At 50.4% G+C, this 23,911-nt stretch overlaps 1 protein-coding gene across 6 annotated transcripts in view; it reads right to left on the bottom strand.

The window, feature by feature from the left end:
- Positions 1 to 3: 3 nt before the first annotated feature.
- Positions 4 to 23,911, bottom strand: part of GARNL3 (GTPase activating Rap/RanGAP domain like 3) — a 148,145-nt gene continuing 124,237 nt past the window's right edge. For all 6 annotated transcript variants that reach the window (XM_073640844.1, XM_073640845.1, XM_073640847.1 and 3 more), the window contains 27 exons: positions 20,661 to 20,735; positions 19,011 to 19,110; positions 18,296 to 18,414; positions 18,139 to 18,203; positions 17,564 to 17,627; positions 16,716 to 16,742; positions 16,465 to 16,540; positions 15,682 to 15,780; positions 15,243 to 15,346; positions 14,800 to 14,908; positions 14,514 to 14,559; positions 14,325 to 14,431; positions 14,128 to 14,243; positions 10,914 to 11,018; positions 10,698 to 10,772; positions 9,872 to 9,983; positions 8,469 to 8,567; positions 7,864 to 7,980; positions 5,872 to 6,023; positions 5,352 to 5,510; positions 5,097 to 5,163; positions 4,488 to 4,595; positions 4,291 to 4,409; positions 2,177 to 2,312; positions 1,723 to 1,932; positions 1,542 to 1,656; positions 4 to 1,131 (listed from right to left, as the gene is read on the bottom strand). In XM_073640844.1, coding sequence (XP_073496945.1) covers positions 969 to 1,131; positions 1,542 to 1,656; positions 1,723 to 1,932; positions 2,177 to 2,312; positions 4,291 to 4,409; positions 4,488 to 4,595; positions 5,097 to 5,163; positions 5,352 to 5,510; positions 5,872 to 6,023; positions 7,864 to 7,980; positions 8,469 to 8,567; positions 9,872 to 9,983; positions 10,698 to 10,772; positions 10,914 to 11,018; positions 14,128 to 14,243; positions 14,325 to 14,431; positions 14,514 to 14,559; positions 14,800 to 14,908; positions 15,243 to 15,346; positions 15,682 to 15,780; positions 16,465 to 16,540; positions 16,716 to 16,742; positions 17,564 to 17,627; positions 18,139 to 18,203; positions 18,296 to 18,414; positions 19,011 to 19,110; positions 20,661 to 20,735 — 2,844 coding nt within the window. In that variant the 3' untranslated portion in view covers positions 4 to 968. The remainder of the gene's footprint in view (positions 1,132 to 1,541; positions 1,657 to 1,722; positions 1,933 to 2,176; positions 2,313 to 4,290; positions 4,410 to 4,487; positions 4,596 to 5,096; positions 5,164 to 5,351; positions 5,511 to 5,871; positions 6,024 to 7,863; positions 7,981 to 8,468; positions 8,568 to 9,871; positions 9,984 to 10,697; positions 10,773 to 10,913; positions 11,019 to 14,127; positions 14,244 to 14,324; positions 14,432 to 14,513; positions 14,560 to 14,799; positions 14,909 to 15,242; positions 15,347 to 15,681; positions 15,781 to 16,464; positions 16,541 to 16,715; positions 16,743 to 17,563; positions 17,628 to 18,138; positions 18,204 to 18,295; positions 18,415 to 19,010; positions 19,111 to 20,660; positions 20,736 to 23,911) is intronic.

Genomic DNA, 23,911 nt, shown 5'->3' with positions numbered 1-23,911 from the left:
GGCCGGAGACAAAACGTCATCAATTTTATTGTGGCGCCCCCGTGTGGTGAAGTGTTCATGTACAGGCCACAGACGGGACACAGTGACATCACGTGGCGTAGAAACAATGGAAATACGATCATTAAGACACTTGGTGGTTGGCGCTTGTAGGAGTTCAGCAGTTGACCAGAATCAGATACAAAACCACACGTTCTGGCCCCTTAGGAAAATATAGAAAGTAAAAACCACAATTTGTCCGAAGGTCGGAACGTCCCACAAGATAAATTATTCTGGAACTTTCCAGCAGTTACTTCTCGGCAGCACATCAAGGTCGTGGATCAGCTGAAGTGCAGGAGGAAGCATGCAGTGCACAGACGCTCCAATCACTGTCACAACACGGCGGCAGGTGTACTACAACTCCCAGCATCACGTCCATTCAGAAGAGCATGTGGTGAGGTGTGGAACACGACAGCCGGGGATCTCCATGTACAGGGAGGAGGGAGACGTTACCGCGACAAATTGTCATATCCTCAGTATACAGTCATTAATGTGGCAGTGTGGTGCGGAGCGCCCCCTCCCACCGTCAGGTAGGTGCGCCAGAGTCCAGACCCCCCAGCCATCGTGTGACAGGTCCCATGTAGAATGGCAATCCAGCCTACATAAGTCAGAGCTGCACTCCCTACTCTGCTGGCTGAAGGCTTCCACTTTCCAAGCCGACTACTCTGTACAGCCAGCAAAATAGTGACCATCTGGGTCCGCAATGTATGCAGCACCAATGCAGCATATGGAGAGTCATTCTATACAAGGGCCACGACCAGTGCGTTCTTCTGCATCACCCCCATCTGTATACGGATGGTGTAGACTGCGCAGCTCCTCACTTCCTGCCCAGACCTGATGGATATCTCTCCTGCAGGCAGCAGATCACAGGCGGCCATGTTCAGACGTTGCGTGCTTTGCGCGGAGGACGAGGCCCACGTCGTAGATTGTCTTCACTTTAAATCAACAATATCTTCATCAAAGGATGTAGTGATGTGAGCGAGGCTGGTGCTGACTGGGGGGCTCTCCTCCACACTGACCGTAGACTCGGGGTCGGAGCTGGTGGAGCAGTGCCGCCGAATCTCACAGTTACTTTCAAACGATTCTGAATGTATCCTGGGGAAAAAGAGAAGCAGCAGTGAGATGACTGTGGCTCGGACTGCTCGGCTCTAGCCAGCCGCTCACAATGAAGGCGACTGACTGCTGCAACTAGTCAGCGCTTTTATCGCCCTGTTACTTCTGCCCTGGTGAGGAAGGGACTGTCTCACACCTGTCCGTAATCCTGTGCACCTGACTACTGATCAAGGCACAGGTACAGTCTCTACGGGTATGAGACCAGGTACCTGTCCTCTGCTAACATGTCCGGTAATGGAGGGACACGTCTACTACCGTCACCCAGACCTGTAGGCGTCCTCTGCTCACATTTCCGGTAATCGATGGACACGTCTACTACTGTCACACCTACAGCTGCAGACGTCCTCCGCTCAGTCGGACCTTGTTCTGGCCACCTGTGTGAATGCTACTACCTGTCCGTACTCGATCTGCCAGTTTCCTCCTCCTTTCCTTCCTCTGCCGGTTTCTGGATCTGTTTTTTTGGGCGCTGGGATCCTTCAGATCTGGATGTTGTTTCTGCAGAAAGACCTGATGGAAAGACAAGAAATCATCACGTGTGAAGATGGCGGCGGGGGCGGAGGCTGCAGATCTTACCCAGAAGCTCTTTCCTTGTCCGACTCGCAATCTCCTTGATCTCCATTCGGGATAGGGATAGAGAATGCGTGACGGGGGTGCAGGCGATGACCCCGGATGTGGGGGTGGTGATCACCTTGGGCACCAGAGGAGACTTCAGAGGTCGTTCGATGCTTCGGCCCACAAGGTTACTAAGGGGGATCTTATAAATGTTCCGGCACTGGACCTCGCCTGCGGAGTGAAAGGAGGACATGGTGGCACAATTTAATGTGTTTGAAGTCCGAAATCCTCCATATAAGACCAGATGGGGTTTATTAGTGTGGAGGAGGGGTGTAGCTGTGTTCAGAGAGGCAGCCGGCGATTTGTCTGTAGGAGCCGGTGGATGGCATTGTAGAAGCAGCGGGGTGGTGGGTGCTCGGATAGTCTGGCACCCTACTGCAGTGACACAAGCACAGGGTCCCCCCACCAGCTGTACCTTCTCCGGGCGTGCTGGGAAATGCCGGCAGGTCGTAGCCTGTGGGTGTCTGGGGGGAGCTGCGGCTGCTGGTGTCTCTGGAGCTGCTGTTGGAGGACGAATCCATCGTGGTGGATGCTTTGAAGTAAATATCTGACTGAAGAAGACAGCGGCCATTACTATGACAATGCAGGGCTCGTCGGTAATCCCAGATCCCTCCCCTGCTGTGCAGACATATCTGGAGGTCAGCGAGGACCCTGGGTTGTCACTAGGAGCCCTGGCCATTGCTGCCCCACTGATTACCTGGCCAGCATACAGTAGTGTTCAAAATAATAGCAGTGTGTTGAAAAACATGAGTTAAGCACAAAATCTTTATACTAGTTTTTATTTTCACACATTGGGAGCATTGCACACTGTTTTCTAATTCAAAACATGAAGAGAAATGTATAGAATTTTAACTACTTTACAGAAAATAACAAAAAATGAACATTGGGCTGTTCTAAAAAAATAGCAGTGTCTGCATTTGTCTTTACAAACTCACAATATGTACTCCTTTATTTTGAAGATTTAGCATTCCTGTCACTCACTAACCTAATATTTAGTTGTAAACCCACAGTTTTTTTAGAACTGCTTCACATCGATGTTGCATAGAGTCAACCAAATTCTGGAACCTGTCAACCGTTGTTCCAGCCCAGGATGCTTTGACTACATCCCACAATTTTTTGGCATTTATTGGCTTTGTCTAAGAAACTGCATTTTTGATGTCTCCCCACAAGTGAGACTAAGGTCCAGGGATTGGGCTGGCCACTCCATAACCTCAATTTTGTTGGACTGAAACCAAGATTTTGCCCATTTACTGATGTGTTTAGGGTCGTTGTCTTGTTGAAACACATGGCAACATGACCTCTTCAAGTATTTTAATATATGCAAACTGGTCCATGATCCCTGGTATGCGGTAAATAGGTCCAGCACCATAGTAAGAGAAACATGCCCATATCATGATGCTTGCACCACCATGCTTCACTGTCTTCAGAGTGTACTGTGGCTTCAATGCAGAGTTTGGGGGTCGTCTGATGAACTGTCTGTGGCCCTTGGACCCAAAAAGAACAATTTTACTTTCATCAGTCCACAAAATGTCTCTCTATTTCTCTTTAGGCCAGTTGATGTATTCTTTGACAAATTGTATCCGCTTCAGTACATGTCTTTTTTTTTTTTTTTACCAGTTGGAATTTGTGGGGATTAGTGTTGAGCGAGTATGTTCTATTAACCCTTTCGCCGAGTATGCTCGGGCCGAGCTCCGAGTATTTACAGCTGCTATTTAATACATTCCTCACATGTAATAAAGCTGTCAAACAGTCGCAAATCATGCACACGGGAGCGATTCAAACATATCACCGAGCAGCTGTAAATACTCGGAACAGAACCTACTCACTCAACACTAGTGGGGACTTCTTGCTAAGAGATTAGCTTCACACAGGCGTCTTCTGTCACAGTACTCACAGTTAACTTGAGACTGTCTTTGATCATCCTGGCTCTGATCATTGGCTGAGCCTTTGCCATTCTGGCTATTCTTCGATCCATTCGAATGGTAGTCTTCCATTTTCTTCCATGTGTCTCTGGTTTTCCTTTCCATTTTAAAGCATTGGAGATCATTTTAGCTGAACAGCCGATCATTGTCTGCACTTTATAAGTTTTACCCTTTACAATCAACTTTTTAATCAAAGAACGCAGTTCTTCTGAACAATGTCTCAAATGACCCATATTTCTTAGGCTTTCAAGGAGAAATGCATGTACAACATGTGCTGGCTTCACCCTTAAATAAGGGCCACCTGATTCACACCTGTTTCTTCACAGAATGATTGACCTCACTAATTGAACTCCACACTGCTATTATTTTGAACACACCCCCTTTCAATTAATTATTCAAATACAGAGACTCAAAACCACGCCGATCATGAATGCCAGGTCTGTTGCTTTTCTTAGAATCTACTGCACCAACTGGTAAATTGTTTGGCGTGGTAATATAATTTATACCAAAAACAGCGATTAATTTCATTAGTCATATTGGACTGCTACATAGTTACATAGTTTATAGCTATTATTTTGAACTCTAGTGTATGACCTGTATGTCTTACCCGCGATGCCACGAGCTGCAGATCTGGTACCACCGCCGTATGCACCAAATTTCCATTGACAACGAGGCGGATTTCTATGGAGTCTGTGGTGAAGGCGAGGATATAGGGGAACGCGCAGACTGCGGCACAGAACAGCAATATTAGTGAACGCCCCCCTGGACCCATCACTCCTGTGCCCGCATGTACAGGTGTCTTACCTACGGCGTGAGGAACCTGGTTCCAGCTGAAGTAAAAATCTGACGCAGAAGGCTGGAGGAGCGGGGAACCACCATTGAATGGACTCACCTTCTTATAGTAACAAGAATCTAGAAACAGAGAGGTCACATGAGCGCCCCTGTGTCAGGGAGGAAGGGGTAACCTACATACATGGAGACCACACTAATCACTGCTTCTGCCATGTAGGATTCCCCCCGCCCATTACTTGAACCTCTCTCCCTCATCATGTGGTCCCACTGCCTCGCTCACACACATCATGGGGTTACACTGCCCCCTCATCCACATCACAGGGTCCCACAGCCCCCCTCACACACATCATTGGATCCCTTTCACACATCATGGGGTGCCACTGCCCCCTCATCTACATCATTGGGTCCCCCTCACACATCACGGGGTCCCACTGCACCCCTCATCCACATCATGGGGGTCCCCATCACATCACGGGGTCCGACTGCCCCGCTCGCACGCATCATGGGGTCCCCCTCACACATCACAGAGTCCTACTGCCCTCCTCACACATCACAGGGTCTCCCGTCCCCCTCATGCACATCACGGGGTCCCCCTCACACATAACGGGGCCCTCCACTCACAATTGTAGCACAGCAGGATTCCCGCTTCTCCATCTTCATAAACATCAATCGCTGCAACAAAATGAACCTGAAATGAGAAGCGGAATATTCAGGATAAGAGGCACACTGCGCCTCCCGCCTCTTCTGTCAGCTCCACAGGCCTGGCATAAATACAATTCTGAGGGCCTCATCCTTCACAGCATGGCCCTGGTGTTAGTGATGATCTACTAATCAGCTGTAATACTCTGTGCTGCAGGTGGTGAGATTGCAACGTACCCTACTTGCGTCCACATGATGCAGCCGACACGACTCTCCGGTGCTCTCATTCACCAAATCATACTGGTGCCGATACGCCACACAGATGGCGTTATCGTTCTCTCCGGTCGGCCCGTCCACAAGCGTCATCACCACCGGGGGGTCGGACAGACAGATCTCCTGCAGACAGACCACAGCGCTGGTTACACAGGATCAATGCAAAATCTCTGCTTGCTGTCTTGTGATAGATACAAGCTGCAGTTATAACAGCTGGGTCTATGGAAGCTCTCATTTCTAAATTCCTTACAGTGTTCAGGATCTCTGCTTGCTGTCAGAGAGACTAATATATTACAATTTTCAGCAGCAGCTTCATGACAGATGAACTGTGGACAGCAAGGTTAGCGAGACCCCCTCTAATAAAAGATGTTCTGTAGCAACTAGGGTTAAAGGACCCCTCCACCTCAATGACATCATTTACATGAAGAACAGTGATGTCATCACTGGTCAGTTATAGAAATATTACGTACGGCAGACCCCTCACCCTGATGTACTGGAAGGCTTCTACCGGTGACGCTCCGGCCGCGCTGTGTACAGCACTGTGCTTCCTAGTGATGAGCAGCAGTTTGTTCCTGATGGCAACGACCACCCGCAACTCCCGACAGTGGTGGGTGTTAATGGCGTACAAGTGACACCCTGTGCAGAGACATAATCATTACAAGATGAAGGGCTAGCACCGATCTCCCCCGCCCCCAAGAGGGGCCCGACACCTCCACCAACCAGGACTGTGGAGTTGGTGTCCATTTTGGTAGAGGCGGAGTCCGTATAAAATGTACCAACTCCCAAAATATCTAACAAAGTGGGAACAATAGGACAATGCAGGATGTGCTGTAAATGTTTTCACAAGAACTTGGGAAAGTTATGAAATGTCCTATAAATGTCTGTTCTGTTACTGATCCTAAGGATCTCAGCTTTTAGTTGAGATTAATCAGTGCTGCACTTTATGTACATGCTCAGTAGTGAGGCCGTGCTGTGGAGTCAAGGAAATTGAGGAGTCGTTGGTTTGGCTTACCAGCTTCACAGCCCTGACACCAACCCCCATGTGACGACACAGCTTCTAATCTTAATTAGCCAAACATCTAGATTTGTTAGGTCAAGAGAAATACATTCAAAAGTCAACACAAACACAATACTGTAAGTGTTTCTTTGGCTGGTCAAGAAAGACAGTGACTCGGGAACAATGATGTTTGTTACTATGCTAATTGCATATTGCACTAAGCCAGCTAGTCGTTGATTTACAAGAGCAGGGGAATACCAACTATGTAAATTGATTAAATGCTCACACAAGGAAACCTGAGCCCTGCACCTTTCCCCTGACATGTGAATGATGACCTTAGCCACATATGTAAATATAAAAAGGGTTTTCTATCCTGCTGCAAAGAGAATCAAAGATCAGAGAGACTATTCTGGACAGTAGTTTGGTAGCATGGCTCCATCCAGAGAGACACAGATTTGGATTCTACAGGATTCCATCCTACGGGTACATGGCCCTGACTGGAAAGATACAGATCTGCTCAATTGACCATCAGAGAACTCATGGATACATTTGGGCAAACCTGCTTGGGACAATGAGGTTACCTGGTCCCATGGATATGTTGTTTGGGGTTGCCAAGTGGGACTCTCCGGTCGCCTGAAGCCCATGGAGACATTCGGAAAAGCCAGATTGTGACCAGCCGGTCATCTGGCACCTTGGAAACTCTCGGAGAGGCCAGGGTGGAACCCTCGGGTCTCCTGGCCTTGTACCACTATGGACTGTCAGCTTCCTAAGCTTGCCGCTACCTCCTCTCTGTGAGGGTCCGCCAAAAGCGGGGGGGCCACTGGTTGAGGTAGTTGGTCCTAGAAATCCCAAAGACGCAGTTGATCTATTCCCGGCAGGCCAGCGGAAGGGTGAGACTGTGTAATTTTGCACTATCTTGGGTATTTGCTGGGACTGTTCTATATGTTTATTATCTGTTTGGTGGTTCGATAAAATATTGCCACACTGTTTTCCCCTCAACCTGTGTTGTCTGAGTAGCATTACGCCGACGGAAGACCCGGGGTCTTCACACCCCACCACCAAGAGGAAATCCAGCGCCTCTACTGACCCCCCCACTGAGAGGAGCCTGGTATCTGCACCTACTCTCCCACTACGAGGAGCCCCCAGCACCGCCACCGATCTCCCCCCGCCGCCAATAGAGGATCCCAGCACAGACAACCCCACAGCCGAGAGGTCAGCCCAGTGATTCCTCCAACCCCTGCTCCGAGAAGGGAGCGAGGCACCTGCAATGACCCCTGCCACCAAGAGGAGCCCCTGGCATCTCCAGAGTCTTCCACAGCCGAGAGGGGCACGGCAACTCCACCGACCCCTTCCACCAAGAGGAAACCCAACGCCTCCATCGACCCCCACCACTCAGAAGGGCTCCAAAGTGTGTGGCTATACATGCGCACACAATTTGATGCAGAACTCTGCTCCTCCATCTTCGGGGCACTCTGTCACCTTTTGTTTTCTCCAGTTTATTTTCTAGGCATTCGTATTTGTTCCTTGGCACCTGGTTGTCTTCCAGATCTTTCCTGATGGCGCTCAACCGGAAGACGTAGAGACGAGCGTCCTTCCCTAAGGACAAGGAAGAAGAGCTGACGTTTATCTGCAAGAGTCAATACAAAAGGAACATATCCCTAATGATGTGTTTCTACACAGCAGGACCCCAATAGTTCCAGCACTGGTGATCCGTAGAATTTGGGGGTTTCACTAGTGTCTGATGTTGTGAGGAGAGCTGGATGGGACTGGCCCAAGCTGGCTACACCACTGCTCTCGGACCTGGCTTTCTGCACTGCTGCTCCCAGTCCCTGGCTTTCTGCACCGCTGCTCCTGGTCCCTGGCTTTCTGCACCCCATCTTACATGAATACAGCCAGAGATCTGCATTGCCTTGTTAACACTAACTGACGTCTCCAGGAATGCAGAGCACCGCCATTACCCAGTGCCAAATTATAAAGACCTGAGAGCAGACGCGGCTCTACATGCACTGGACACCGCGCAGGATGCCGATATCTGTAGCCTACGCTTGGTCGAACCTCAGCTGACGCACAGAAGATCCACATACCTTTATCAGCTCGGGTGATCAGGAGATCCAGAGACTCCAGCACATGCATCTGTCTGATCTGCAGCGATCTATCAAACACTGGCACTGCCGGCTGTCCATCTGCAGAAGAGAAATCACATCATTCACAATGGCAGCAGTCTACACAATCACCAATAGAAGAAACTGGAGATGTGAGGTGCGCATGGTGGACTCAGAGCTTCTGTGATGACCTCTCCAGAGAGAAGCAGAGCCACTTCAGCCACCAAAAACCCTAATGTGGGAGGACAGGACGCAGACTGTGCGCTGAGGATGCAGAAGAAGCAATGAGAGAAAATCAAACGTCCAAGGAAGTATGAAAAAGGCAGCACTCACCAATGGATGCCAATAAAAGATCGTTTTATTTCAGATCCAGCATACAGACGTTGCAGTTGGTTCAGGGATGCGGAGGTAAAAGAAGGACACCCCCGAGCCCCTGAACCAGCCACAACGTCTGTATGTTGGATCTGAAATAAAAGGATTTTTTATTGGCATCCATTGGTGAGTGCTGTCTTTTTCATACTTCCTTGGACAATTGATTAGCGCTGCTTATTTAGACTTAGCACTTCCAGATGTGGATAGTCGAGGGCTAGAAAAACCATCCTAGAGTTTTTTTTTTACTAAACAGGAAAGATTTGGGAACTGGTGCAGGCATACTTCACTTTTATGTGGTTCGAAGCAATGCGAGAGGCTCCTGAAAAGCCACAAGCGAAACGTGGAGGATGCGGCAAGAGGCCAAGAGAGACACATGTAGGCCACGAGGGAGGCTTGTAGGACATGGGAGAGCGCGAGAAAGGCATTAAGAGGCATGTGAAAGGCCATGGGTAAGATGTGGAGATAGCAGGAGAGGCTACAAGAGAAGCACAGAAGAAACAGGAGAGTCCACGTGAGAAAGGCCAAGAGAGAGGCATAGGAGACGACACGAAAGATGTGTAGGAGAGGACACAAAATACACGTGGAGGACACAACAGAGGCGCGCTGCACATATTATTCCCTACGGTCTCCTGTGTACAGTGTGCTTCATCCATCAGCGGGGGACACAGACTGCGCCACCCCTGAGGCATTTTAGCTCAGCGGTTTTTGCTCAGACATCACGAGAGGAACCGGATATCTAGAGGATTCTCCCCATCCTTCAGCCATGGTGATCAAACCCCAGAATCAGAGGAATGAGCCCCGATCCTCCGACCATAAACCCTAACTATCCCTAAAAAGACACAAATCTGCTGCTGTCACAGAATCGCTGTGCACTTGTGAAGGCGTCATACCGGCTGCAGAGCACCTGGGGAGGACACCTTGTGTTAGATTCCTACATGAGACACTACAATGACATCGTCGCTCTACTCCTGATGTCATTAGCTACATGTGTGATCGGACATAAGAACACTCACCGTCTATCAGGAGCACACCGCTGTCCGTGGAGACCAAGAGAGACGGACCCCAAGAATCTCCACCTGCGGCGTCCTCACAGAAGTTACTGCAAAAACAATGAGACTCCCAGGGCTGCAGAGAGACACGGACATGGAGGTCACCGCAAACATACGTCCGTCTCACCCTGAAGATAATAATTACACAGTACACGTGTCTGTCACCCCAAAAATGATAACCACGTGGCACATGCATCCATCACACCACTGATATTATAACCACGTGGCAAACGCATCCATTATACCCCGGAGAAAATACACGTTCATCACCACGGAGATTATAACCACGGGGTATACACATGTCCGTCACCCCGAAGATTATAGCCACGCGGTAGCCATCACCCTGGAGATTATAACCACGAGGTATACACATATCCATCATCCCAGAGATTATAGCCACGCAGTATACATGTCCGTCACCCCAGAGATTATAGCCACGTGGTATACACGTCCGTCACCCCGAAGATTATAACCACGCAATATACAGGTTCGTCACCCCGGAGATTATAACCACGAGGTATACACATGTTCGTCACCCCGAAGATTATAGCCATGCGGTATACACGTCCGTCGCCCCGGAGATTACAACCACAAGGTATACAGACACTCCCATGACTCTGACACCACAGTGTACATACTTATATGTGGGCGCTGAGTATATTTTGATCGCTATCACTGACATACAGACCAGATACATATCTATCAGGTACTGGTCACGTATAGTGGAAGTGTCAGTTGTACAGTCACGGCTCGTATACGGAGCGACAGTGCCCACCCTCACGGCCCCTACCTCTCTCCTACACAGTCCCGTGGTGGCCAAGCTAGTTGGGGCATCCCCTCGTACGATTGTTTTCAGCTTCAGGGCCTGGAAAGGAGCAGAGTGTCAGGCCATAAGCCATGGTGATGTAACTAGAGACCCCGCCAACCCTACATGCTGGAGAAGGTCACTGTCCTGCAGTAGGCAGTGTAAGTGCCGACCTGCCTGCACAGACCGCATGACACTGACCTGGCCAATACGGACAAACTCCGCCTGTCGCGCTTCTTCCTTTTTGCGGGCAGATTTTGGAGATTCGGGAAGAACGTCGCTGAATGATCTTCTGTTTAACATGTTCTAAAACCGCAGAAATAAAAGCAAAATGACTGAGCAGCATCAGGTATTCCCTGCCTCCGCATGATTGCGGCATACAGCGGGGGCTCCTGCGGCCCTCCGCCGCCATCACATTCATACAATCTCCCTCTCCAGCTGACTGCACCTGGGCAGCAGAGGTGCCAGAGTCTTCTGGGACATAAGCACCAGGCCATGGGCAGACGTCAGAGAAGCGACACAACATCTATACACAGCACTCGGCAGACGTGGTAGGCAGGTGCTGAAATAGTGCTGCAGAATAAGAAGTGTCCACAAACAGAAGGGTTAATGCCCAATTATCCATTCAGCATCTGGTGACCGCCCGTCATCTCTATCACTTCTTCTAGGTATTTGTCACTTCTACAGTCCAGAATTTTAGTTAAGGCTATGAGTAACCGATTCTACCAAAGAGATGATGATGACAATCAATCTTATACTGTGGGTACAGAAAGTATTCAGACCCCTCTAAATTTTTCACTCTTTGTTTCATTGCATCCATTTGGAAAATTCTAATAAGTTCATTTTTTTCTCATTAAAGTACACTCTGCACCCCATCTTCACTGAAAAAAAACAGAAAATGTAGACATTTTTGCAAATTTATTAAAAAAAGAAAAAGTGAAATATCACATGGTCATAAGTATTCAGACCCTTTGCTCAGACACTCATATTTAAGTCACATGATGTCCATTTCCTTGTGATCCTCTTTGAGATGGTTCTACTCCTTCATTGGAGTCCAGCTGTGTTTAATTAAACTGTTAGGACTTGATTTGGAAAGGCATACACCTGTCTATATAAGACCTCACAGCTCACAGTGCATGTCAGACCAAATGAGAATCATGAGCTCAAAGGAACTGCCCAAGGAGCTCAGAGACAGAATTGTGGCAAGGCACAGATGTGGCTTACGTTATAGAAGAATTTCTGCATTACTCAAGATTCCTAAGAGCACAGTGGCCTCCATAATCCTTAAATGGAAGAAGTTTGGGACCACCAGAAGTCTTCCTAGACCTGGCCGTCCAGCCAAACTGAGCAATCGTGGGAGAAGAGCCTTGGTGAGAGAGGTAAAGAAGAATCCCAGTATCACTGTGGCTTAGCTCCAGAGATGCAGTAGGGAGATGGGAGAAAGTTCCACAAAGTCAACTATCACTGCAGCCCTCCACCAGTCGGGCCCGTATGGCAGAGTGGCCAGACGGAAGCTTCTCCTCAGTGCAAGACATATGAAAGCCCGCATAGAATTTTGCTCAAAAACACAAGAAGGACTCCCAGACTATGAGAAATAGGTTTCTCTGGTCTGATGAGAGAAAGATAGAACTTTTTGGTGATAATTCTAAGCGATATGTGTGGAGAAAACCAGACACTGCTCATCACCTGCCCAATACAATCCCAACAGTGAAACATGGTGGTGGCAGCATCATGCTATGGGGGCGTTTTTCAGCTACAGGGACAGGATGACTGGTTGCAATTGAAGGAAACATGAATGCGGCCAAGTATAGAGATATCCTGGATGAAAACCTCTTCCAGAGTGCTCTGGACCTCAGACTTGGCTGAAGGTTCACCTTCTAACAAGACAATGACCCTAAGCACACAGCTAAAATAACAAAGGAGTGGCTTCAGGACAACTCTGTGACCATTCTTGACTGGCCCAGCCAGAGCCCTGAGCTAAACCCAATTGAGCATCTATGGAGAGACCTGAAAATGGCTGTCCACCAACGTTCACCATCCAACCTGATGGAACTGCACAGGATCTGCAAGGAAGAATGGCAGAGGATCCCCAAATCCAGGTGTGAAAAACTTGTTGCATCATTCCCAAGAACACTCATGGCTGTACTAGCTCAAAAGGGTGTTTCTACTCAATACTGAGCAAAGGGTCTGAATACTTATGACCATGTGATATTTCAGTTTTTCTTTTTTAATAAATTTGCAAAAATTTCTACATTTCTGTTTTTTTTTCAGTCAAGATGGGGTGCAGAGTGTACTTTAATGAGAAAAAAATGAACTTTTTAGAATTTACCAAATGGCTGCAATGAAACAAAGAGTGAAACATTTAAAGTGGTCTGAATACTTTCCGTACCCACTGTATGTAGGTGGAAACAGTCATTAACTGAAACAGAAACCGCTGTGTAGGAGGCTGAACGCTAGATGAGGAACAGCCACACTGTGCTACAATGGTGAGGGTGTGAAAGATGGCTTCATGTCCCAGGTCATTCACCATGGCAAAACTAAGCGCAGCAGAGAAAAAATAGGGTAGTTATACTGCATCAGCGAGGTCTCTCCCAGGCAAAGATTTCACAGCTACTGGAGTTTCACAATGTACTGCTGAAGCTCTTCCAAAGACGCAGCAAGAATTAGGCAACATTGAGAATCCCAGACCCAGCGGTCGGCCAAGGACACCTAGTGCAGTAGATGAGACACGTTGCTGCCATTTGATATTGGAGAATGTCCAGCAGCGCCATCAGCTCAGACCAGGCAGCAAACTGGGGGACCAGCTGCACCAAGGCCAGAAGTCGTCCTCATGGAAGAATTAAACCAAACCTTCTACATGGAAACACCCAAATGTACAAACTCTGCAGGAAAACATAGGAACTGGGTAGCAGATAATGTCAGCAGGTCTCCGAGGAGTAAAATATTATGCTATAACAGAAGCAGATTGTTCCTGAAGGCTGAACAGCGACACAATAATGAGGGTCTGCAAGAGTAGTGATGCACGGTGGAGGGTTTTGGATTTGGTCAGGATTAATGATGTCCTCAATGCTGAGAAATCCAGGAGCTTCTCATCCATCATGTAATACCACTAGGAGGCGTCTGATCGATAGAAATAAACTATTCAAACTTCTATTCCTTGAAGTGTTTTACTCTGGAGCATTTTTTCCACACCTGCCTAAAACTTTTGCACAGCACTGTTATATAGCACACATGCAGCTCGTATCTGCTGTCACTCGCCATACGGATAAGTGGTACTGACATCTGCAGCGCTGGCTGCTGACAGGCACGGAGCAGATGTTCTGGATGAGGCGCTGATTTGACAGATTGCCGTGTGGGCGACGCGCAGCGGAATATTTCACAACAGCTATGAGGAAACCATCAACACTGGGCAAACCTTATGCAAGTCAGGCATCAGATCCTGGCAAAGGGAGCGGATCAGCATGTCCAGGGTGCGCTGCCGCTTCTGAGCAAACGTTGGGGTCTCTAGAGTCGCCTTCTCACCATTTATTACTGGCAGAGGAGACACAATGGAGACTGTCAGTAAGAAGGATGCACATCATCATGGAGGCTGCTGCAGGTGGAAACACTCACATTTTACTAGAAGAAAATCCCTGAATTCCTGGTGGTCAGTAAAGACGGGTGGGCACGGCAGGGGAGGCCCAAACAGCGGGACACTTTCCTCGGAAAAGATCTTCAGCCTGTTGTATAGTCGAAAGGTGTACTGATTCATGTCCGAACTGTGTAATGTATGCAGCGCCCCACGCTGGCCACAACACTCACCTGTAACTGTCCTTCTGTTTGTTATATCGCACCAAGGCAAAGATATCTATCATTTATATTAAGGAAAGACGGGGACACTCAAGACACTATAACCCTCACCATCTGTGGATGCAGACAACCATCTCCAGGAGGGAAAGCATGGCCGCTATGTGGGGCACTCACTCATGTGCTGATACTCTAGGTCACAGTGATAAGGATGATGGTGGTAGTAGTATGAGCTGGTACAACGTCATATCCGGTCTGAGCTTCGCTTCCTCCTGCCTGGGACACTACAGCGGGTGGATACGTGTGAAGTGGGAGCGGATCATGGATGGTTTGAAGGCCGAAGACGACTCCTCGCCCTCCTGAAAGACGATGGTCACGATGTCATTCCCAATGTGACGCTTCCTCTCTACCTGGAATATACAGAAAGCCGAGGCTCAATCCGAGCATAAGACCCTGACGATCCGCCCAGCACATTGATGTACACTGTGTGGGCCTCGCCTGAAAAGTGGCGGAAACATGCACCAATATTAGGCCACAAGTAAGACGAGAGGCACAGGACGGCAAAATCCATCGCCTGACGGCACAGTGTAAATGGTGCGCAGGAGCGGGTCACTATCCCAGGCAAGTAACAGGACAGACGTCAGAGGGTGCACGGGCCTAGCACAGGGAATCCCAGCCCCTCACATCCCAAGCTGATCACTGGGCTGCGAGGGGGCAGTACGGGAGACCACCACAGCTCCTTACCTGCTGTCGGTTGTCTTTTGAGTACGGCAGCATGGTGGAGACATGGAACATGATCTCGTGCCCTTGGTAAACTGTGTACACTGAATGTGTTCCTGTGGTGTCATCTGCAAACAAATGTATGAGAGTCCAGTGCGATTCTGTGGCGGCTCCAGGTACCAATCCGCTGACAACCTGCCCTGTACGGAGAGGTTCACCGAAGATGGGATCATCCTCCGCCCAAGACAGCACCTCCCGGCACTGGTGAGCGGACGTCATGTCGGACAGAGCGCTTCATACGCTGAGGTGACACCCCCCCCCGGCACAGTCTATGGACCCCCCAGCACAGTCCGTGGACCCCCTCAGCCAGCACAGTCCATGGAGTCCCCCAGCAAAGTCTATGGGCCCCTCAAATAACAGCTCTCTGTCAGGTGATGACAATCCAACATTTAGGAGCACTTACTTTTGGTGTCTAATCCGCCCCTGTAACCGATCCAGCTCTTTAACGTGACGGTGTCTCCCAGCAGGTTCAGCATTTTCTGTAAACTTTCACTTCCAGCCTCTGAAATAGAAAAGGAGATTGTGGGAACGCAGCGCAGGACAGAGCAGGCACTGCCTCAGAAGGGCCTAGTCCTGCTGACAGCTGAGGGTTTGTTACAGATGAAGCCGGTGCCCAACCACTCTCTGAGCTTTGGCCAGCCTGGAGATACACAGGAATGTCTCCACTGGATGCAACTGTAACCACTGTTGTCTGTGGGGGACGAGGTGTCATAACCACACCTGCACCTGGTGCCCCCGACCCGCTGCATCACTGCACCCACCCCTCGACACACTGCATCAGCACACCCACCCGCCCGTCGACACACGGCATCAGCCACCCACCCGCTCCTCGAAACACGGCATCAGCCACCCACCCGCTCCTCAACACACGGCATCAGAAACCCACCAGCCCCTCAACACACTGCATCAGCATATCCCCCCCCTCGACACACTGCATCAGCACACCCACTGGCACTTCGACCCGCCGCATCATCGCACCCGAAGCCCCTGACCAATCACATCACCGCACCCCCCTTCCCCAACCAGCCGCATCACTGCACCCCACATCACTGCACCCAGCACACTCGACCCCCGCATCATTGCAAGAGTCCTCCCAACTCCTACATCACAGCATCCGCCTGTCCCCCCCCACCTCTATATGCGGCGCCCCTGGCCTTGGTTGACAACAATGTAATTAGCTTCTCACCGTTACTGAACATCTCGTCGTCCGTTAATTGTCCGTCTTTGGCATAAAGAACTCCAAACTTAAAATTCACTGAGCCCTAAAAAACAAACAGATGTTACTTTGCGCTGCTCACTGGCCACTATAGGTGCTGCCTGCTCCCAGGTAGAGGATAGAGACACCGGGCGGCAGTGCAGGCGATTATTCCCATAATGCACAGGAAATGTCTGACATACAGAGAAGTGGCTCCTGCCCCCGAGCTCCAGGGCACTCACCTCCTGCTCCTCCAAGACCAGAAGATCCTAATGAGGAGAGAGGAGAGTCAGTGACAGCAAGGGCAGGGGCAGACAGCAGGGGCAGGAGAGGGGACGACAGCAGGGGCAAGGACGACAGCAGGGGGCAGGCGAGGGGACGACAGCAGGGGCAAGGACGACAGCTGGGGGCCTGGGAGAGGACGACAGCAGGGAAGGGGACGACATCAGATGAGGGGATGACAGCAGGGGCAGGGGAGGGGACGACCGCAGGGGCAGGGACGGCAGCTGGGGCAGGGGAGGGGACGACAGCAGGGGGCAAGGGTGGGCACAACAGCAAGGGCGGGGACAACAGCAGGGGCGGGGGACGACAGCAAGGGGGCAGGGGCGACAGCAGGGGCAGAAAGAACAGCAGGAGGGTATGACAAGGGCAGGGGAGGGGACGACAGCAAGGGCAGGGGAGGGGACGACAGCATAGGCAGGGGAGGGGACAACAGCAGGAGTGGGGAATACAGCAGGGGCAGGGGACAACAGCAGGGGGCAGGTGAGTGGAAGACAGCAGGGGGCAGGGGAGGGGACAACACCAGGGGAGGGGACGGCAGCTGGGGGCAGGGGAGGGGTTGACAGCAGAGGGCTAGGGAGGATATGACAGCAGGGGGCAGGGGATGACAGCTGGGGGCGGGGACGACAGCAGGGGGGGGTGACAGCAAGGGGTGGGGGAGGGAATGACAGCAAGGGAGAGGATGACAGCAGAGGGCGGGGTTGACAGCAGGGGGCTAGGGAGGATATGACAGCAGGGGGCAGGCCGACATCAGGGGCGGGGACAGATGCCGGTGTGGGAGGGTCTGTAGTAAAGATGGCAGACTGCTCACCTTCTGAATCTCTGGGTTTAGGATTTCCCTGGGACTTTTCTCAAATTTATCTAGGTTCATGGCACTGAAAGATATAATCAAGCCGTTATTTGTGGCTCCTGGGTATAGGAGACTCCAGTAAATATGCACCCACCAGCACATTATCTACGAGGTTCACTGTAAGACCCTGCAGACAACAGAAAGGTCAGCAGCGGAGGGAGCCTCAATGCTGCATATTAAATAAGTAAGAATGGAAGCATCCACAGGGTGGAAACCTAGTCCTGCTATCCCAGCTGAAGGTTGTTACAATGTATCAGCAGAGAGAAGGATTTGTGTTGCTTTTGTGGTTAGATTAGAGTATATCCACAAAGTTACACTGCAACAAATTCACAGCTGTGAGAAGGAACAGGTCAGGACAGATTTTGTATCAATACTATTCACTCACAGCAAGCAGAGATCTGCAAAAAAAAGCTTCTGCTTTCTAATCACATTGTCAGGTCACACACAGCTCTGCTACAACGGAATCGGGGCTCGTCCACTGCGTGCCGTGGGGGGAACCAGCGCTCACCAGCCGCGGGGGGATCCAGGCCACTCACCTTAGTATAGACTTCACTGATAAGGTTTTTGTGGGACAATAAGAAAGACAAATTTTCAGCGTTCCCTGGAAAAGCAATCACAGAAAAGTAAGAGAAGTACTGGAGGGAGCTGCCCCCCGCTGCTGTGACCCCGCTGCTCTATGTCCTCGCCACTTACAGATTTCCTCCATAGGATCGCTCGGTACTGCGGAACACGCTGATTATTCTGGTCAGAAAGAACCACGGACAAGAAGAACGGACTCCGCTCTACGTCAGTCCCTACATAGTTCTGATGGACTGAAAGCAAAACACCATCAACAAATCGCCAAAATCTTCTGTCATAGAGCACGCTGCCCACAAGACCACCCTCAGCACATGGTCCCTACAGAGCCCACCTCCCGCAAGACCACCCTCAGCACATGGTCCCTGCAGAGCCCACCTCCCGCAAGACCACCCTCAGCACATGGTCCCTGCAGAGCCCACCTCCTGCAAGACTATCCCTAGCACACAGTCTCTGCAGAGCCCACCTCCCGCAAGACCACCCTCAGCACATGGTCCCTGCAGAGCCCACCTCCCGCAAGACTATCCCTAGCACACAGTCTCTGCAGAGCCCACCTTCCACAAGACCACCCCCAGCACATGGTACTTGCAGAGTGCACCTCCTGAAAGACCAGCATACAGTACCTTAAGACAATCCCTAGCACACGGTCCCTACAGAGCCCACCTCCTACAAGACCCCGCAGAGAGCATGTCTCCCGCAAGACCACCCCAAGCACATGATCCCCGCAGAGCGCACCGCTCCCGCAAGACCACTCCCAACATGCAGTCCCCATCACCCGCTAGACGACATTGCTGACTAATAAGTCTTTCCTTCATGTGGCGGCTGCACTCACCTTTCCCCAAGAAATACTTGAAGTACCATCGTGTGTGATACTCGGGGTTCTCCAGGTGAACGTCCGTCCGTCTCCAGACCCCCGGCGTGTAGTCACTGATCTGCAGAGGACAAATGTGAGTGTTATAACAACCAGTTCAGGACACTGTACAGCAAAAGGGGAATGTGCATGGAGAGGCAATGCGAAATATGGCGGTACACTGGTAATAAGGGGATACACTGTTCTGGTGTATGGTTGTATACTGGTTCTATTATGCTGGTGTATGGTGCTATATTACTTATATGGGGTTAAACAGTGCTGGTGTATGGCTGTATGCTGGTTGTATGGGGTTACACTGTTCTGGTGTATGGCGGTACACTGGTTATATTGTGCTGGTGTATGGCGGTATACTGGTTATATTGTGCTGGTGTATGGCGGTATACTGGTTATATTGTGCTGGTGTATGGCGGTACACTGGTTATATTGTGCTGGTGTATGGCGGTACACTGGTTATATTGTGCTGGTGTATTGTGGTACACTGGTTATATTGTGCTGGTGTATGGCGGTATGCTGGTTATATTGTGCTGGTGTATGGCGGTACACTGGTTATATTGTGCTGGTGTATGGCGGTATACTGGTTATACTGTGCTGGTGTATGGCGGTATACTGGTTATATTGTGCTGGTGTATGGCGGTACACTGGTTATATTGTGCTGGTGTATGGCGGTACACTGGTTATATTGTGCTGGTGTATTGTGGTACACTGGTTATATTGTGCTGGTGTATGGCGGTATGCTGGTTATATTGTGCTGGTGTATGGCGGTATGCTGGTTATATTATGCTGGTGTATGGCGGTATACTGGTTATATTGTACTGGTGTATGGCGGTATATTGGTTATATTGTGCTGGTGTATGGCGGTATATTGGTTGTATTGTGCTGGTGTATGGCGGTACACTGGTTATATTGTGCTGGTGTATGGCGGTACACTGGTTATATTGTGCTGGTGTATGGCGGTATACTGGTTATATTGTGCTGGTGTATGGCGGTATACTGGTTATATTGTGCTGGTGTATGGCGGTATACTGGTTATATTGTGCAGGTGTATGGCGGTACACTGGTTATATTGTGCTGGTGTATTGCGGTACACTGGTTATATTGTGCTGGTGTATGGCGGTATACTGGTTATATTGTGCTGGTGTATGGCGGTATACTGGTTATATTGTACTGGTGTATGGCGGTATACTGGTTATATTGTGCTGGTGTATGGCGGTATACTGGTTATATTGTGCTGGTGTATGGCGGTACACTGGTTATATTGTACTGGTGTATGGCGGTACACTGGTTATATTGTGCTGGTGTATTGCGGTACACTGGTTATATTGTGCTGGTGTATGGCGGTACACTGGTTATATTGTGCTGCTGGTGTATGGCGGTATACTGGTTATATTGTGCTGGTGTATGGCGGTATACTGGTTATATTGTGCTGGTGTATGGCGGTATACTGGTTATATTGCACTGGTGTATGGCGGTATACTGGTTATATTGCGTTGGTGTATGGCGGTATACTGGTTATATTGTGTTGGTGTATGGCGGTATACTGGTTATATTGTGATTTCTTGCAGTCAGTTTGGAAAGCTTTATAACCACATGGACCCCTTCATGAGCCCGTACCTCGTCTGAAGATCCATTCTCAACCCTAAATCTTCCCGCTCTCTGTATGGCTCCATCAGCGTCACTGGAAATGAGCTGTGGAAACAAGATCACATGATGTGTCGTTATATATAGTGCGGCCAGTAAGACCAGTGTCCCCCAATGCAGGAAGCCGATATTTCTAGGTCTTCGGCTCTGCCACAGCTCAGCCCACACACATCATCCTGGAGAAGCCAATCCCAGAGCGGAGCCAGACATAGAGTGCAGCACCAGCAGAGTACGCCACATACAGCCTGGATCCCTGACCCAGACATAGAGCGCAGCACCAGCAGAGTACGCCACATACAGCCTGGATCCCTGACCCAGACATAGAGCGCAGCACCAGCAGAGTACGCCACATACAGCCTGGATCCCTGACCCAGACATAGAGCGCAGTACCAGCAGAGTACGCCACATACAGCCTGGATCCCTGACCCAGACATAGAGCGCAGCACCAGCAGAGTACGCCACATACAGCCTGGATCCCTGACCCAGACATAGAGCGCAGCACCAGCAGAGTAAGCCACATACAGCCTGGATCCCTGACCCAGACATAGAGCGCAGCACCAGCAGAGTACGCCACATACGGTCTGGATCCCTCACCCAGACATAGAGCGCAGCACCAGCAGAGTACGCCACATACAGCCTGGATCCCTCACCCAGACATAGAGCGCAGCACCAGCAGAGTACGCCACATACAGCCTGGATCCCTGACCCAGACATAGAGCGCAGCACCAGCAGAGTACGCCACATACAGCCTGGATCCCTGAGCCAGACACAGAGCGCAGCACCAGCAGAGTACGCCACATACGGTCTGGATCCCTGACCCAGACATAGAGCGCAGCACCAGCAGAGTACGCCACATACAGCCTGGATCCCTGACCCAGACACAGAGCGCAGCACCAGCCGAGTACTCCACATAGAGCCTGGATCTCTGACCCAGACCCAGAGCGCAGCACCAGCAGAGTACTCCATATACAGCCTGGATCCCTGAGCCAGACACAGAGCGCAGCACCAGCAGAGTACTCCACATAGAGCCTGGATCTCTGAGCCAGACACAGAGCGCAGCACTGTCAGTGTACTCCACATACAGCCTGGATCCCTGAGCCAGACACAGAGCGCAGCACCGTCAGTGTACTCCACATACAGTCTGGATCCCTGAGCCAGACACAGAGCGCAGCACCTGCAGAGAACTCCACTGCCACATGCAGCTCTGATCCCAGGGACGGACACAAAGCGCGGCACTGACAGAGAACTCCACGTACAGCACGAATCCCCGGGACAGACACAAAGTGCAGCATCGTTAGAGTATGCCACATGCAGCCGGAAATCCTGAGCCACACACAGAGTGCAGCATCGGCAGAGTACTCCATGTACAGCCCGGTTCCCGTGATGAACACAGAGCGCGGCGCCGGTAGAGTACTCCATGTACGACCCATATCCTCAAGTCAGATACAGAGCGTGGCGCCGGTAGAGTACTCCATGTACGACCCAGATCCTCAAGTCAGATACAGAGCGCGGCACTGGCAAAGTACTCCATGTACGACCCAGGTTCCCAAGTCGGACACAGAGCGTGGCGCCGGCAGAGTACTCCACGTCCGGCCTATAGCCCCAAGTCAGACACAGAGCGCAGTACTGGCAGAGTACTTGACGTACAGTCCGAATCCCTGGGACGGAGACAAAGCGCAGCACTGGCAGAGTACTCCATGTACAGCCTGGATTCCTCAGCCAGTCACAGACCGCATCACTTGTGCTCCCTGCAGTTCACTCCATTTGTGGTCTACCATCTGCAGCGCTGCACTCATCACAGGGTGGGAGTTATATAAAAATAATCGGGTGGGGGTTGTAGTCCTACATTTTCACGTTACCTGTAATCACAAATCTCCATTCATGTGGGTTTAAAGCGTCTATCTGGCTCCGCCAGCAGCTGGGAGGATGACATGCTGGTAAATATGGGGGTCGTCCTCAATGAACAGACCCCATTAAGGACTGGGACATGTCATTACAACAGCTGCCAACAGTAAGCACAGGCCAGACAGAAAGCTGGGCCCGGAGTCAGACATCTCCGAGACAACATTTCTCCAGACTCATCTAATTACATCTCCAGTGACAGAATTACACGGGCCTGGAATCCATCACGGGTTCAGCGGCCACAGGCACGAGAAAGCAGCGTTATGTCTCCCTAGTACACAAAGCACAGGCCAGCTGCATGCCGCCATATGATCCGCCACTACCTTTAATACTGCACAGAAGCGTACCGAGCCCAACAGAATACCACCCCCAACCGACAGGAGTCAGTTATCACTGGGGGGTGCTGATGAAGGAGAAGTCAGAGATTCCCTTAACTATGCATTGACTGCAGATCCCACATAATCCAGTGTTCCCGCTGAGACCACCAAAGTGTCTATATACAGTTAGGTCCAGAAATATTTGGACGGTGACACAAGTTTTGCAATTTTTGCTGTTTACCAAAACGTATTCAAGATACAGTTATTGTGATGAATGCCGGCCGGTGGGTGCAGCTCTCTGGCGCCCCCTTACCTCTCAGGTGAGTCAAGGTACTGCACCTAGAGTAAGTGGTGCCAGGAAGCTGCTACCAGCGGGGGAAAACACGGTGGTGTGTTGTCCCTTACACGTCACCAATCCGTGACGCCACGATACAGGCACAACTCTCTGGCGCCCCCTTGCCTCTCAGGTCAGTCAAGGTAGTGCACCTAGAGTGAGTGGTCGCCGGAGAGGCCGTCCTGTAGCCCTCTGGGTATTTGAGGCCTTCTGCAGTGAGGGCGGTATATATATTCCCCTGACTGCGCCAGTAATATATATCCACACCTCCGACCGTCACTGCCAGCCTTCCTCAAATCGCCCAGATGGTATGCTGCCACCAGTTCTCGTTTGATACAAGCCCGGTCCGTTAATAGACTTGTATCGGGTCAGGAACCAACCCAGTAGCGTTTCAGTCAAGCGTTTCCGGTCCAATGGATTCGTATATGCAGAGTAAAGGATACAGCCCACGATTAATTTATGATTTAATCGATTATAAGAATACACTAGATTACAAGGCTATACAATTAACTATACAACGGTATTTGGCCAGAATAAGAGATATAACAATTAGACAAACAAAACACAGGAATAACAACGATAAATCAGTTACCGTTCTTGTGGTGCAAGGGAGGATTTGCGATCCCACAGGTTCAAGCTTAGTTGCAGTCGTCCAAGCCTCAGTAGCACAT

Source organism: Phyllobates terribilis, unplaced genomic scaffold, assembly GCF_046119375.1.
Source record: "Phyllobates terribilis strain yellow unplaced genomic scaffold, ASM4611937v1 Scaffold_7__3_contigs__length_470593459, whole genome shotgun sequence".
Lineage (NCBI taxonomy): Eukaryota > Metazoa > Chordata > Amphibia > Anura > Dendrobatidae > Phyllobates > Phyllobates terribilis.
The sequence above is the reverse complement of the archived record's forward strand: the minus strand, read 5'-3'. Positions and strand labels throughout refer to the sequence as shown.